The 13,636-nt window shown below is 42.7% G+C and overlaps 4 protein-coding genes and 1 long non-coding RNA gene across 8 annotated transcripts; 4 read left to right on the top strand and 1 right to left on the bottom strand.

Moving 5' to 3' along the window:
- The first annotated feature begins 4,322 nt into the window (after positions 1–4,322).
- On the top strand, positions 4,323–5,111 carry npvf (neuropeptide VF precursor). The gene is made up of 2 exons (XM_077591308.1): positions 4,323–4,501; positions 4,779–5,111. Exons 1-2 carry the CDS (start codon positions 4,340–4,342, stop codon positions 5,109–5,111), a joined length of 495 nt encoding a protein of 164 aa, XP_077447434.1. The 5' UTR covers positions 4,323–4,339.
- Positions 5,112–6,106: 995 nt separating this feature from the next.
- On the top strand, positions 6,107–7,280 carry LOC144066722 (cytochrome c iso-1/iso-2-like). Of its 2 annotated transcripts, XM_077589987.1 has the most exons (3): positions 6,107–6,247; positions 6,463–6,639; positions 6,850–7,280. In XM_077589987.1, exons 2-3 carry the CDS (start codon positions 6,471–6,473, stop codon positions 6,999–7,001), a joined length of 321 nt encoding a protein of 106 aa, XP_077446113.1. In that variant the 5' UTR covers positions 6,107–6,247; positions 6,463–6,470; the 3' UTR covers positions 7,002–7,280. The 2 variants fall into 2 exon arrangements, with proteins under 2 accessions (XP_077446113.1, XP_077446112.1); XM_077589986.1 differs by lacking the exon at positions 6,107–6,247 and having other exon boundaries at positions 6,255–6,639.
- Positions 7,281–7,482: 202 nt separating this feature from the next.
- LOC144066720 (uncharacterized) lies at positions 7,483–11,858 on the top strand. 3 transcript variants are annotated; one of them, XM_077589983.1, is made up of 17 exons: positions 7,487–7,755; positions 8,031–8,148; positions 8,220–8,431; positions 8,499–8,543; positions 8,604–8,630; positions 8,990–9,061; positions 9,204–9,266; positions 9,569–9,595; positions 9,679–9,723; positions 9,809–9,844; positions 9,915–9,995; positions 10,074–10,170; positions 10,445–10,584; positions 10,663–10,782; positions 10,848–10,977; positions 11,127–11,229; positions 11,304–11,858. In XM_077589983.1, exons 2-17 carry the CDS (start codon positions 8,052–8,054, stop codon positions 11,371–11,373), a joined length of 1,365 nt encoding a protein of 454 aa, XP_077446109.1. In that variant the 5' UTR covers positions 7,487–7,755; positions 8,031–8,051; the 3' UTR covers positions 11,374–11,858. The 3 variants fall into 3 exon arrangements, with proteins under 3 accessions (XP_077446107.1, XP_077446108.1, XP_077446109.1); XM_077589981.1 differs by having other exon boundaries at positions 7,483–7,755; positions 10,848–11,229; XM_077589982.1 differs by having other exon boundaries at positions 7,486–7,755; positions 8,499–8,630.
- LOC144066723 (uncharacterized) lies at positions 11,049–12,905 on the bottom strand. The gene is made up of 4 exons (XR_013297693.1): positions 12,578–12,905; positions 12,169–12,406; positions 11,461–11,569; positions 11,049–11,369 (listed from the first exon to the last, which is right to left on the bottom strand). It is a non-coding gene; the product is annotated as an uncharacterized LOC144066723 (long non-coding RNA).
- LOC144066721 (peptidyl-prolyl cis-trans isomerase FKBP14-like) lies at positions 12,294–13,432 on the top strand. Its single transcript, XM_077589984.1, has 4 exons — positions 12,294–12,537; positions 12,619–12,779; positions 13,040–13,167; positions 13,236–13,432. Exons 1-4 carry the CDS (start codon positions 12,344–12,346, stop codon positions 13,392–13,394), a joined length of 642 nt encoding a protein of 213 aa, XP_077446110.1. The 5' UTR covers positions 12,294–12,343; the 3' UTR covers positions 13,395–13,432.
- The last annotated feature ends 204 nt before the right edge of the window (positions 13,433–13,636 follow it).

The raw sequence follows: 13,636 nt of genomic DNA on the forward strand, positions 1-13,636 counted from the left end.
AATGTTGTGGTGCTTTTATTACCGTCTGTAAACCTTCACACGTACCTACTCCAAGGTGTACGTACGCACAAGGACACACACGCACCCACACACACACGCGAGGATTTTCCGTGAGTCCGCGGGGCAATTTAGCGTTCTTTCCCCTCGACTGGGATCCGATCGAACGCAACCGGAGATGAGGTCACCCCTCCCGCAGCTGTCTCGACCCCTCACCGAGGCGCGGTGTGTGTGCGCGTTTGGATGGGTGTAAATAACGCCAGGGAAGTCCAATTGGACTTATCCCCGACTTTGCCTCAAAACTCAGGGGAACCGACGGACGGGCCGCGTTGAAAGCTCGGGTCCGGATCGAGTTGCCTCCCTCCGACGAGGTACAAACGAGCCCAGACGCAGACGCGCAAAAAAAGCCACGCATGCCAAAGTGAGCTGCCGGGAACGGCATGTGGAGAGAGTGGGAAAGGGGGAGGCGGATAGTGGGGCGGATTTTTACAGTAGGGCTAAACGCATACACTTTTAGGGGAGATTGAAGCACGCAAAAGTGGCCACACACGGGCGCAAATAAAAGAGGCGATCAGTCAAAATACGGCAACAAAAACATCAACATGTAGTTTTTGAAGAGTGTATTCGGTTGTATTAGAAAAGCTAGATGAGGCTCGCGAGAGAACAAAATTATGTCAAATTTGCTATTTTTCGGCCCTCCGTAACCTTTGATCCCATTTTCACCGTACCCCACGTCCTTCAAATCAGAGTTGGCAAACGATGGCCGCCAGCCCTCCTTCCCCGTTCAAAACAAATGGGACGTCAATCGGTGTCAATACCAGAAAAACAATTCCCCATATTTATTGGTGATGGCATTTCAACATTTAGACAAAAATAGCATTACTATGCACGGCATTCGATAGCAATTATGCAAATATTCCCAAATCCCTCACGCGTATCTAACGTTGCGACCGCTGATGAGGCTCACCTGACTGACTTTTATGTCTTTTTAATTGAACGCTTCCAATCCCCAAAGCCGCTGTATTTTTACGAAGCCACGTACAACGAATCAAAGCATCTCGCCATCCATTCTTTACCGAGTGTGACGGCGTCGGCTGTAATTGCCGACATAATCGTCACCTTGATAACAATTGTCAACGTTGCATTCTCGGTACTCCAAAGACATTTGGATTTATTCAAACGCTCTCTCGCAATATCGGATACAGTAACGACCTTTTCTTCTTTGAAAGAAGGCCTTGTTTTGTTTTCCAAGTTGGACTATGGCTCGTCAATACAATCTTTATGACTTCATTATCAGCCGACAGACAATGGCCCAAACTAGTTTAGCGGTTAATCATTAGCGGCGCATTTTCCGAGCCTTGACCTTTGCTGTATTGTTTTAACGAGTATTTACAATTCAAAAGGACGTGTATCCTTTTTAAAGAGGGCAACGCAACGCAACGCAACGCAATCAAAAGGTTCATTTTTGAACAACTGCTTTCAAAGAATCCCGTCATAATCCAATTGGGAACCATCAAAAGTGGCTGAGCGCAGATATAAAGCGCTTCATGTAGCAATAACAATACATAACTTTGCCTTTAATGCAACATATGACTACAGTGTTAATTTATTGACGTTAGCTCTCATGGGTGAAAAGCTTCCTGGAAGTGTAACTATACAAAGCTGACAGAGTGCAATGAAATTAGATTTAAAAATAGATCTATTATTAAAGGAAGGCACTTAAAAATTACATTGGAAAATAAATGCAAAATACAATAACATGTAAGCACAGGAAAACTACAGGAAAAGTCAAATGCATGTAAATAAAATAATTAGAAATACTACAAATCCAGTTTAGGTAGGCTGGCAACCAATATGAACTGGACATCTATCGCTGTCAGTGGGAGCTAACGTTAGCGCGTGCGGTCTGGCGTTCCCTTCCGAGAACCAAATTATTTTTATTTTTTTATTCTCCGTTTCTCTTGTTTTGGCCTGCCTACGCTTCCTCTTTGACTGCTTTGCTTTAGGCGCTGTGCAGAGTTCAGCTGCGCGCCGGGAAAGGGTCGGAGGTCACCCCGCGGCGCTCCGTGTGGGTGTTGAGGCGGCCTTTGACTCCCCCTGACCCACTGAACAGCAGCCAGAGCGAGGCCCAAAGGTCAGGGGGGGTCCGGCGAGGAGGGAAAAGAGCATTTTCTCAACCTCTTGGGCGACTCGCCGCCAATTTGCGCTTCTTTTCTGCCCGCGTGCTTTTTCTCCTAAATCCAGCCTCCCGTTATTGTGCTGGCACACATAATTCTCTCGGCAATAAAACGGAATCAAAAGACGCTTGAATTCTAATTGACAACTACGTCTTGAGAAAATATACACCGAACAGAGACGTGAAAGGTTTCCAGGGCCCGAAGACTAGGAGACCCCGTCAATCGTCAATGGATTACCATCTGAATATGGACCTTTTTACCTCTCATCCCCTTATTTTTTTCCCCCTCCCACATGACATGTTATGCTTAATCACGGGAATTTATCCAAATAGGAGCGAATGATTTGGCTTTGAGTGGCATGCTTTTTGGAATGACTTTTACTATTGAAAATACAGTAAAGCAAAAAATATGTAGTATGGCGACGGTATTTCTTGTGTTTTTCTGCTCAGGCGGTCACACTGAGGCCCCTTTTTTCTCCCTTCAATCATTCATCCCATCCTCCACCTCCTCTCTCTAATCAAGGGTCATTTGCTCCACTTCCTGCCTGCCTCATCTGGCTTCTCCTCTCTGATTGGTTGATTATCTTCTGCGTACTGATTGGTTTAAACTCCCAGCGCCTCCTCCTTTAACCAGTCACTCAAACTAGCACCTCCTTTTTTTTTAAGGACGGCCTACTTTTAATCTCCACCCCTTTTCAAGGCGGTCCTTCATTGGTTAGACAGCAAGAATGCGCCGCCTGCTGGTCGATATCCACCACATAGTTACAAAAAAGTCACAAAAAATATTTTTTCAATATCAAAATGACAACTTTGCAAAGATAAAACTGGATCATTCTACTTTTTTTTCGTCATCATTAATTTTCATAAATCTTGGCCTGTCATTTACACATTTGAAACTGTTAAATATTTCAAAGGAAGCTAGCGCTAAGCACCAACAAATAGTGCAAACCTTTGCCATCACGGAGGCGCCATCCCATAGATCTCAAAAGAAAATGGATGCGATCATTGATAAAACTATAAGCTGCCAAAAGGATGTGATTGAATGCATCTTTGCGCCGAATGTGCGGGCACGTCAAGTATTATGGCGGTGACCCGACCCATGTCTAAAGAGAAGGGGAGCATAAACCTGGACATAAATCATCTCAGAGAGAAGATAAGCGCGCATTCCCACAAATCAGCCGACAAATCCGCCGTCATCCCTCTTGGGGAGAGGAATTCTGGGAAGGCTTCCAGATTTCCCACCAGCAAATAGAACAGGGTGACTAAACACTTCAAGTAGGACGTCGCTTCTGTTCACTTGTACAGTCAAGTTTTAAGTCATTTTTGGATTCTGGATGGCATTATTAAAAACAATAGGAGGAGCTAACAATGGCGGTGTAAAAGGTCGACGGGGGAGTGCTCGGAAAGAACAAAGGGAGAGCCCGAGCTCTTTGCGGACAAAAAAGATGGTCCATTTGTGGAAGAGATGGTGTTCAAAAATAGAAAAATGCTCTCCCAAACATAACGTGGTAAAGAATGGCTCGTCATGGCAACGTCAGCGAGTCAAATATTCTTAATCAGGCCGCGTCGTCTCATCCCTCCCCCTTTGGAAATGAATACAGCGCATTGAACGCATTGAAATAGTCAGGCAGGAATCCGGGGTGAGCTCACCGCCACATCTGTGTTTTGTTAGATGCAATTTGAAGAATGCTATTGCTTCTTCCCACATGATGTCAACCGTGAAAGACAGTCCAACTTTGAGTTTCGACAGTCTTTGACTACTCACGCGCATTTACGCTTTATCTTCTGTAAAGATCCACCACTGTTCCTTTGAAAAAGCATGACACCCTCACCAAATTTCACCCTGCCGGGCATCCCCAATTCAAGCGGATTGGACAGCTATCGCTGTCAATGGCAGTCATTGACAACTAAGACTCGCTATCATTATTAGCACCTCGGATGTGATCATCAACAAATGCCAAAGACCTCATTCATCAGCCTAATTAGGACATTCATTCACCCCACATTGATATTGTCCCCATTAATGAGTATTAATTTAGGAATGCACGCGTCTCAAACAACATGCCACGCCGCCGCAGGTGTCGGCGTGGATCCCGTGGCCTTTATAAAGCGAGGTCAGCGCGGTCAACCGTTAATTGGAGCAAGCGACACGTCGGGCGTTTAAAGATGTTGATAAAAATCTTACTGTCGCTTCTTTTGATGATGGGAGGTCCTGCTGGCGTTTTCGCCGTTTCCGACCCGATGGTCACGGGCAAGTTGTTCCACTTTGGGAAAGATGAGCAGATCTTGGATCGAGGATGGAACACTGGAAGGATGCAGACACAACAGGTTGGAATCATGCCATTTTTTTGGGAGGGATTTACAAAAAATTACCATTTTTACACGGGTGTGCAGACATTTTTTTAATAATCTCAAGTATTGAGTCAGTTAGCTTAGTTCCTTCCTATACTGTAAAATGTGTATATGTAGAAGTTTCACTATTTGGGTTAATATATGTATTTATTTTTGACTATTCTCTACGGAGTTGAATTGAGAATTTTAATTCAAGTCGTAAGATAAAACATGACACTGACCGATCCTGTCTATTTTTTCTAAACTTTCCTAGACAAAAAGTAAAATACAAAGGAGTATGGACCCGAATAACATGAAAATAGATGTAGTCCCAAGCACAAGCAAAATAAGGTTTCCGTCCATGGTCAAGCTCCGTCCACCTGCTCCTATAAGCACCCAGCAAATGGCAAATATGCTCCTTCGCTATGGAAGGGACAGCGAGAACGCAGGAGGTCCAAAGAAGCCCCAACGCTTCGGCAGGGCCCGGGAGATCCCGGAGTTTCCAGATCTAGAAGCATCCCAAAAACAACGGCCAAACATTCTCTCCCGGATGCTTTTAAGACGGTTAACAAGAGCCAAGTTGTGGAAAAGGAAGCAATGCGGGTAGGCAACTCTAATGACTATCAATCACATTTTCTGTCAAAATACAACATTGTAATTCACTCCTCGTGACAGCGGAAAAGTTATCGATAGATTTTCGTGACAGATTTATCTGGTCATTTAATTGATAAAATACTCACTTCAGTTCAATGATACGTTGGAACACATTTTGTCATTCATTGTTCTGTTTTCCAAAGGGTTTGACTTTTTTCCAACTCCGGCTCTGAAGAAATGAAGACACAATAAAGACATTCTAAGAAATCATGGACATTTTTGTAAATTTACAATCTGCAAATGAATAAAGTAATCTAAGACGCTGTCAGTTTTCTGATGTAAATCAACTTTAACGTAGTGTGAATGAAGGTCTCCATTTCTTTGTGATGGACTGGTTCTAACTAAAAAGAAAACAAAACTTATTTTGCTGCCCTCTGTTGGTCAAAACATAATTAGCGTAATTTCATTCATATCGATACACAACCAATATTTGAAATACAAATATAGAATAATACTGTAAGCAATAATATCAGCCTAGGTATGCTCGATAACCTCGTAGCCTTATGTTTGTTTTGTTTGTTCGTTTGATAAACAAAAAAACAAAAAAAAACTGTCAAATCCCCTGTGAAAGCTAAATTCTTCTTCAACAATCAACACTCGAACATTTTAAGCAGATTGTTTTCACTCCAAAATCAATTTAAACTTACCAAAAATGATCTTAAAGCTGCCAAAATAAGATTTTGGTGTCGACCTCTATCTAACACGCCAGATGGGAACCAGGTGTCGAGTGACGTCACAATTACGGAAGTGCTTCAGTTCGTAAATCACAAATACAAACATATTATTGTTATTCTATTTTTTTCTAAATACAATAAAATACGAATACATGATATAAAAACAATGCAAGTGTTTTTACGTGTAAATGAAGAGATTTATTTAAGTAAACATGTTAACCTTATATTAGTATTATTATTCTACCAAAATAAATGAATAAATCATACAACATACTTTATGGTTACTCAAGCTGAGACACACCTTCTTCCGATTCTGGTTGGATAACATCTGTCAAAAAAAAGAAACATCTTGACACTTGAGAAGGGCGGTGCCTCGTATATGAAGTTAAGGCGACATACCTGAAAGAATCGAAAGGTAAGGATTTTTACTCTTGTCTTCTTAACCCAACATTTTCCCAATTTAATATTGCATGTGGGTTATTTCTTGATAGCAACTATAATAGAAAATCAGATAGGTATGTTTATATACAAAGGGTAGAAATAGAAATGGGTTCTATGTTGATCAATCCATGTATACTGTATGAGTAATGATTATTAGTGTATTATTTTGTTGGTGTTGTTGTTTTCTAGTGGTCGAGATGGGGGACGCGGCTAAAGGGAAGAAAGTGTTTGTATTAAAATGTAGCCAATGTCACACTGTGGAGGAAGGTGGAAAACACAAAGTGGGTCCAAACCTTTGGGGTCTCTTTGGCAGGAAGACTGGACAGGCACCGGGCTTTACTTACACGCAGGCCAACATCGAAAAAGGTGGGTTTTCAGATTCCTCCTGTGATTGTGAAGTGACAAACAAAATTGGAAAAACTAGTTTTCTCCATGTTGTGCTAGTTCAAAATGCAGCTATTGTCACAGCGGGAAGTAGTCATTTGCTTTTTTTTTTGAATGTGAGACGCATGTCTGAACAGGTTGCATACTTTTCATGATGAGTAAAGTAAAGCGTATTATGTATTGTTTTTCTAGGAATTATATGGAGTGAAGAGACTTTGATGGTGTACCTTGAAAACCCAAAGAAGTACATTCCCGGGACCAAGATGATCTTCTCTGGTCTGAAAAAGAAGAGAGAGCGGCTGGATATTATAGCATATTTAAAGGAGGCCACCTCACCCAAATAGACACATCAAAATGTTTTTTTTACGAATAATAGCGACTCAAATCATTGTTTAGTCTTTTTTCATTCTTCTGTATTGCACTAGATACTGCATTTGCTGATTGTTAATTTATTTCTATTTTGTTTTACGCTCTGCAAAGACAATCGTGTTATCCCAAAACTGAAAAATAACTTCAATTTATTCATTTTAAGCCAGGGGAAAATTTGTTTGAGGGGGGATATAGAAGGAAATAAAATTTGTCAAAGGGGTTAATGTCTTAATCTTTGAAATGTGCCCACCATGGAAAGGAAATCAATAAAGTTTTTTTTTCTAGTCGGACTCACTCAGTTTTCCTCAATTACTGTGGTATTTTCTAGTTTTTAATCCATACATTGGTTCAATTTGGGCTTTACTATACAAGCTGTTAAAAAAATCCAAAGCACGTATGTACGTACATATGGTGTATTTTTTCAAAAGCGAGACTTGTAAGGACCCAAACATCCACAATACGGCGACATTTCCCATTTTCAACCCAGCATCCGCATCTCAAATGGACACCAGCGCCAGTCGCATCCTTGATGTTTCACTTCAATCTGGTTTGCAGAAGCACTGGGATTAGGGATTGAGTGCTCTACCTCGCTGCACTCAATTCTCTTTGCTGCTTTCCGTTCTTCATTTTTTGGGGGGTGCTTGATGCAAGAAGCTCATTGACTGCGTCAAGACTGACTGCAGTTTGCAGTGAAAACAGAGGCTAGCCAACTGCACTTTGCACAAGACGGTAAGACAAATGCTCATCTTTTACTGCTGCATGATGTAATATTCTCCAATCATCTGCATTGATGCATGTCATCAAGTGATGTTACTGGTTCCTACTCCTTTCAATGCCATCGACGTCGATAGACGTCCAATCCATTTGAACCTGGCAGCAAATAAACAAAAAATCATTAATTCCCAGTTTCAAACGGATTGGACGTCGACTAGCGATAAAGTCATTTTTCTGCAGCCCAGATGCACCCAATATCATAAAACATTTTTTTCAAAATCTTTTTAAAGGGGGACTTCAAACATTTAAAGATGGACTTGGTGGCATTCTTATCCTTCCAAATTCTTGCGAGTCCTACATGGTCCATGTCCTATCACTCCTTCATGGACAGATTGACGTCCCCCTCAGGTTTGTTTGAAGCTGAGCCTCCTCCTGACTACTAGAAGATCTTCTAACCTGGTGTCCACATCTCCTCCCAGTCTTCAGGTTGCCGCTGAAGCCCGACCACTGTTGCCTGATGAGCCCCCCGCCTCCCCCACTCTTCCCACCGCCACCGACCCACCATTCCGCACCACCCCCTGGCGTCTCCCCACCGGCCGTGTTTAGAGGAGACCGTCAACGGAACGAGCATCCGCCGTCCCCCGGCTGCCCCCCGGGACCCCCCGGCCCTCCGGGACCACCTGGTCCAGAGGTGAGAAGACTCTGAAATGGACGGATCTTCATTTTACGACATCAACATATCACATTATTTTCTTCAGGGTGACGATGGATTTCCTGGCATAAGAGGCGCAAAAGGCGAAAAGGTAATTGTTAGAGTATTTGTTAAACCAATGAGCGCTAAATCACCCGTTCGTCCTTCCCAGGGAGAAATTGGACGTCCGGGGTCAAAGGTGAGTATGTCTTCCTCTCGGACTGCGTCTCCGCAACTCGATAAATTTTCCATCTTTCTTCGGCGCTCTCTGGCCGGCGTCCATTTTACAACCGTCTCGGTTCCGCCGGTCCTGCTGAGCAATCCACTTGTGACGTTTAATCTCCCTAAGTGCTTTTTACTCTGGCCCGAGGATAAATCATGGCGCTCCGCAACGGGGCCATTTTGTCCCGACGGACGTTGCTTACTTGTCCGCAAGCCTCGCGGGTGTATTTTGAGCAGGCGTGCTCACCTCGTACGCCTTTTTAAGGAATTGTAGAAGGTTAGACGGTTAATTCAAGGCGTTTATGAAGACAGTAGCATCATCTGTTTTTTTTTTAGGGTCGTACTGGAGCGCCAGGTCTTCCAGGGAAACAAGGACTTCCAGGATGGCCTGGTCCACCGGGATCTGTGGTAGGTTCTTGTAAATGGTCATGTTTTGGTACCATTGGGAAAGATAGATGTGGATATGAGTATGTATTGTGGTAGCTAGGGGAAAAAAAGAGCATTTATAGTGGAAAAAAACATACATTGACTGGGAAAGCTGGCATTTTAGGGTGAGAAAGGAGACCCCGGACTCATGGGACTACCGGGATTGAGGGGACCCCCAGGAATGAAGGTGAGCGCAAAAGCCCATTTTTCCGGTAGAAACCAAAATTCCCCTTAAAAAAAAACTTTACGCAATTATAAGAGCAAATTCTGTAGTTGTAAAAAAAGAAATGTGGTTGGAGTCTAATCCACTTGTTGTTGTGATAATGACAAATAAAAATATCAATAAATATTTGTAGAAACTGTTGCTTGTCGTCATAGGCTTTTTCTACAACTACAAATAGATTTTGCTATGATTATATGGTTATAGTTGTCAACTTTTCTTTCAAATGTAATTGCTCATTGTTAGATTTCTTCTTTTTTGTATTTTAGGGTATGCCTGGTTACAGGGGAGAAAAGGTAGGATTATCATTTCGATACGACTACAACGAACATATCAGTCCATATTTGATCATTGGTTAATGGATAATTGTTATGAAAAGGGGGACAATGGAAGCCCAGGAATGCCTGGATTGAAAGGGGAGAAAGTAAGAAACCTTTTCTCCTTGTGCATAATTTTATTTGTTTTTTTTGTTTTGGGAATTTTGATGAGAGCTTCTTTCCTTTTTTTAGGGCACTACTGGTTTGCCTGGAATGCTGGGTCAAAAGGTAAAGGACACAAAAGCGAATAAAGTAGTACTTGATTTTCTTCAATACTCACATTTATTGATTGACTCAGGGTGAACAAGGCCCTAAAGGAGAATCGGGCGTGCCGGGTAAAAGAGGACCCACTGGGCGCCCTGGAAAGAGAGGCAAACAGGTGAAACCAATATTAATATTTCAATTAAGAACCGCGTGTATGTATTTTAAAGTGTGGGATTTCATCCGCTTTGCTTAGGGAGACAAGGGAGAAACTGGAGCCTTTGGACTTCAGGGCAAAGCTGGCCCACCGGGTCCAATCGGGCCCCCCGGTCCACCAGGACAATCAGGCTCAGGTAACTTTCACACACAATTATCATCCTTTATTAGTCCACATTTGTAGTTGTATCGAACCTAAATATAATTTTTCGAAAATGGAACTGGCCGTTGTACTTTTCCTACAATGACAAATTATAAATGGATTTTGCTCATTTATTTTGTAAATTTAATACATATTGTACTGAAAGTTAAATAATAAATGCTGGTGAGTCTTGCGACAAATGCAAACTTGGTAAAGCTAGTGATCCCTGTTTTAAGATAGAATTTGTGTTATTTCCGCAACAATTTTAGGACTCTACCTTCCCGGGGAAAAGGGCGACAAGGGTCTTCCCGGCCCACCCGGTCGCTGCGACTGCGACGCTTTTCCCGTCGCCAAGAAAGCTCCTTTGGCAAGCTACACACGCGAGCAGATCCCCAATCAAGTCCCTGCCGTAATACCCCATTTTTCATTCATCGCGCTACTCATTATTCCACTGGAACTGATTGGCTGACCATCCCAACGCCTGTAGATATTCGTGGTGAACGACGAAGACGAGCTGGGCCGACTACGCTTAGATCACGCCATCGCTCTCAGGAAGGACCAGAAGGCGCTTTACTTTCGGGATAAAGACGGATGGAAGCCCATCCAGGTGAGGGCTGAACGCAAATCTGAAAATAGCATGGTCGAAATACTTCTTTTAATGGTTCCTCCCAGCCTTTCCAGCAATTTCAGTCGACAGAGAAAGTACCAGACCGAGTGGGCGTGTGCGGGGATGGGAAAGTGCAGGCCCAAGATGGCGAGGAATGCGATGACGGAAACCAAATTGTCACCGATTCTTGCCTGAGTGAGCTGGGAACACATTTGAACTCGTTGTTTTCACCAAAGTTCTTTTCCCGAGCACGCTTTCGCTTTAATTCAATTAGCCGCAAAATGCTGGCAGTTCACTTTCTCTTGGCCGCGTACCATTTTTGCTCTCTCGTTTCCTTATTCCAGACTGCAGATGGGCCTATTGCGGAGACGGTTATCGACACGAGGGCATGGAGGAGTGCGATGGGAAAGACTTTGGCTATCAAACCTGCAAATCCTATCTCCCTGGGTAAGCATGATACATTGTAATACACTCACTCACCAGCAAGTGGGGCTTCTTCATAACATGTGCATCCTTGGCAGATCCTTCGGTCATCTCAGGTGCACCGACTCCTGCGTCATCGACTCTACCGGCTGCAAGTACTTCACCTGAACGGAAGACGTAGTTCGTGCAAATTTTGCAACTTGTTGTCCGCCGTGCAAGGAGGGTTTCCTCTTTGGATTTCAATTGAAGTCTCACCTCACGTCCCTGAAAATGATTTGACGGACTGGGAAGGTTACAATAGGACGTCCTTGCTCTTTGCCATGAAGGATGAGAGTCCGTTTTGGGATCAGCTGGTCTCAGGGATCTACGAAAGGAAAAACTTAATGACACGCTGACTGTTATTACAGATATAAGCTGAGCCTCTTCTAAGACGACTGTATGCGGAATATATTAGAAATCCTATATTTATTTATGAGGTGAAATGCAGTGTAAATGCATGGATTTGTGCTTTGCCAGTTACGTGCTAATATTTTAAAATGAATGTTTAAATATATGACGAGAACGTTATAGAGCAATACAGTAGCATGACAGGACTGTTTTTTTCATGTGAATATCTGTATTATTGTCAAAATAAAACGGGAGCCTTAAAAGAGTCCCTTCTAGGTCTTTTAATAAAATTATTTGAGAAAACACCCAAAGACAAGTGATTGTTCAAATATTTGGTCTGTAACTTATTGGATTGGACGCCCATTGCTGTCAATGGCATTTGATGAGTTGAATGCCATTATTTTTATTTTGTAGTTTTATTTATAATTCTACAAAGTAAAAAAATAGGATAACATTTTTGATTAGCCGCCTGCTGAAGTGATCAAAATCACTGATAGGGTAAAAATAGTCCAATCGTTTTTATTTCTGTAATCTTTCGTTATAAGGGAGTTGTTATTGTTAGTTAAGAAGCCTTGCCTTCATCCTTGTGGGTTTGCTTCTGTGGGTGGGGCTTGACAGTTGCAAGCAACCAATCAGACGAACCCTTATGTCAACAGAGACCACAGCCTGACGTCACTGCCACGTCGGAGTAGAGTGTAGTGTTTCTCTGCGTACACCGAGGACCTCGGATCTTCTCCCGGTGAAGACCTCCATGCTGCTGCCGGTGCTGAGCTGGCTGTTCCCCGGCCTGCTCGTCGCCATCTGCGGCGGAGCTCTGCAGGAGTCGGAGGTCAAAATCAAAGTCCTGCAAAAACCTTTCCTGTGTCATCGCAAGACCAAGTATGGAGACATGCTGCTGGTGCATCATAAAGGCTACTTGGAGAACGGGACCAAGTTCCATGATAGGTCTGCTCATGCTAATGCTAATGTTAATGAATCTACCTACTTGTGAATGTAGCTTCAACGTTGCTTCCTCTGTCCGTGCAGTCGTGGGAACCGTGCGGATGGGGACAAACTGGCAATATGGTTCACTTTGGGCATCAAGGAGGTCCTCAAAGGCTGGGATCAAGGACTCCAGGACATGTGTATAGGAGAGAAGAGGAGGTTGGTTATACCTCCAGCTTTGGCCTTCGGGAAAGAAGGCAAAGGTAGGACGGGAATTCTTACCTTTATTTCTGGCATGTCAAATTCTCTCGTTTTGAATGGCTCTCCAGGATGTCCTGATCCAAGGCTTTGCTTTCTTTCTTAGCGTGGAGCATTTTTTTTGTAAGATCACGACATTTTCAGATGAACAAGATGCTTAAAAGACTAAAGACACTTTCAAATGACTAACCACAAATTAACCGAAGTATGGGGCTTGTGGTTTGTTAAGGTTAAACGTCATCTCTGTGACTTTGTTGGTGGTTAGGTAAAATTCCTCCCGGGAGCACCTTGACGTACATCATCGAGCTGCTTCAGATCCAAAATGGTCGGAGGTCGCACGAATCCTTCCAGGAAATGGACCTCAATGACGACTGGAAGCTTTCCAAATCTGAGGTGAACATTTCATTTTATTTTTGATATTTTTCAGTTTTTGAATGTAGTAGTCCACTTCTATTTTTCAGGTAAGCCAATACTTGAGGAAGGAGTTTGAGAATCAAGGACAACCTCGCAATGACACCTTGCATGAGAGCATGCTCAAAGACATTTTTGAAAGAGAAGACGAGAATAAAGATGGATTCATATCTTCCAGGGAATTTACTTACAAACACGATGAACTTTGAGCCCATTTTTTTCATGAATATGAAATATTGTAGTAAGCCTTTTCCTTTTCTGATGAACCCCCAAAAGTCTTGCATTACTGTCGATCTTTCTAATAAAAAATTGAATCTCATTGGAGTGAAGTTTAAGAAAGGAGAAATTGTGATTGGTTGCTTCTATTTAAATGCTTAAGAGTAACATTTAATGGAAATTTATATATATATATATATATAAATTTCCATTAAATGTTACTCTTAAGCAATTA

This window comes from Stigmatopora argus, chromosome 21 (assembly GCF_051989625.1).
Source record: "Stigmatopora argus isolate UIUO_Sarg chromosome 21, RoL_Sarg_1.0, whole genome shotgun sequence".
NCBI lineage: Eukaryota > Metazoa > Chordata > Actinopteri > Syngnathiformes > Syngnathidae > Stigmatopora > Stigmatopora argus.

What these genes read in the sequence shown, in the direction of transcription:
- npvf (XM_077591308.1), top strand. Translation starts at nt 4,340, where the DNA reads ATGTTGATAAAAATCTTACTGTCGCTTCTTTTGATGATGGGAGGTCCT. An exon ending in GAAGGATGCAGACACAACAG is followed by an intron (nt 4,502 to 4,778) that starts GTTGGAATCATG and finishes AAACTTTCCTAG; the next exon opens with ACAAAAAGTAAAATACAAAG.
- LOC144066722 (XM_077589986.1), top strand. Translation starts at nt 6,420, where the DNA reads ATGATTATTAGTGTATTATTTTGTTGGTGTTGTTGTTTTCTAGTGGTC. An exon ending in GCAGGCCAACATCGAAAAAG is followed by an intron (nt 6,640 to 6,849) that starts GTGGGTTTTCAG and finishes TTGTTTTTCTAG; the next exon opens with GAATTATATGGAGTGAAGAG.
- LOC144066720 (XM_077589981.1), top strand. Translation starts at nt 8,052, where the DNA reads ATGGACTTGGTGGCATTCTTATCCTTCCAAATTCTTGCGAGTCCTACA. An exon ending in CTGGTCCACCGGGATCTGTG is followed by an intron (nt 9,062 to 9,203) that starts GTAGGTTCTTGT and finishes CTGGCATTTTAG; the next exon opens with GGTGAGAAAGGAGACCCCGG. An exon ending in CTGGAAAGAGAGGCAAACAG is followed by an intron (nt 9,996 to 10,073) that starts GTGAAACCAATA and finishes CGCTTTGCTTAG; the next exon opens with GGAGACAAGGGAGAAACTGG.
- LOC144066721 (XM_077589984.1), top strand. Translation starts at nt 12,344, where the DNA reads ATGCTGCTGCCGGTGCTGAGCTGGCTGTTCCCCGGCCTGCTCGTCGCC. An exon ending in CTTCGGGAAAGAAGGCAAAG is followed by an intron (nt 12,780 to 13,039) that starts GTAGGACGGGAA and finishes GTTGGTGGTTAG; the next exon opens with GTAAAATTCCTCCCGGGAGC. An exon ending in GGAAGCTTTCCAAATCTGAG is followed by an intron (nt 13,168 to 13,235) that starts GTGAACATTTCA and finishes TCTATTTTTCAG; the next exon opens with GTAAGCCAATACTTGAGGAA.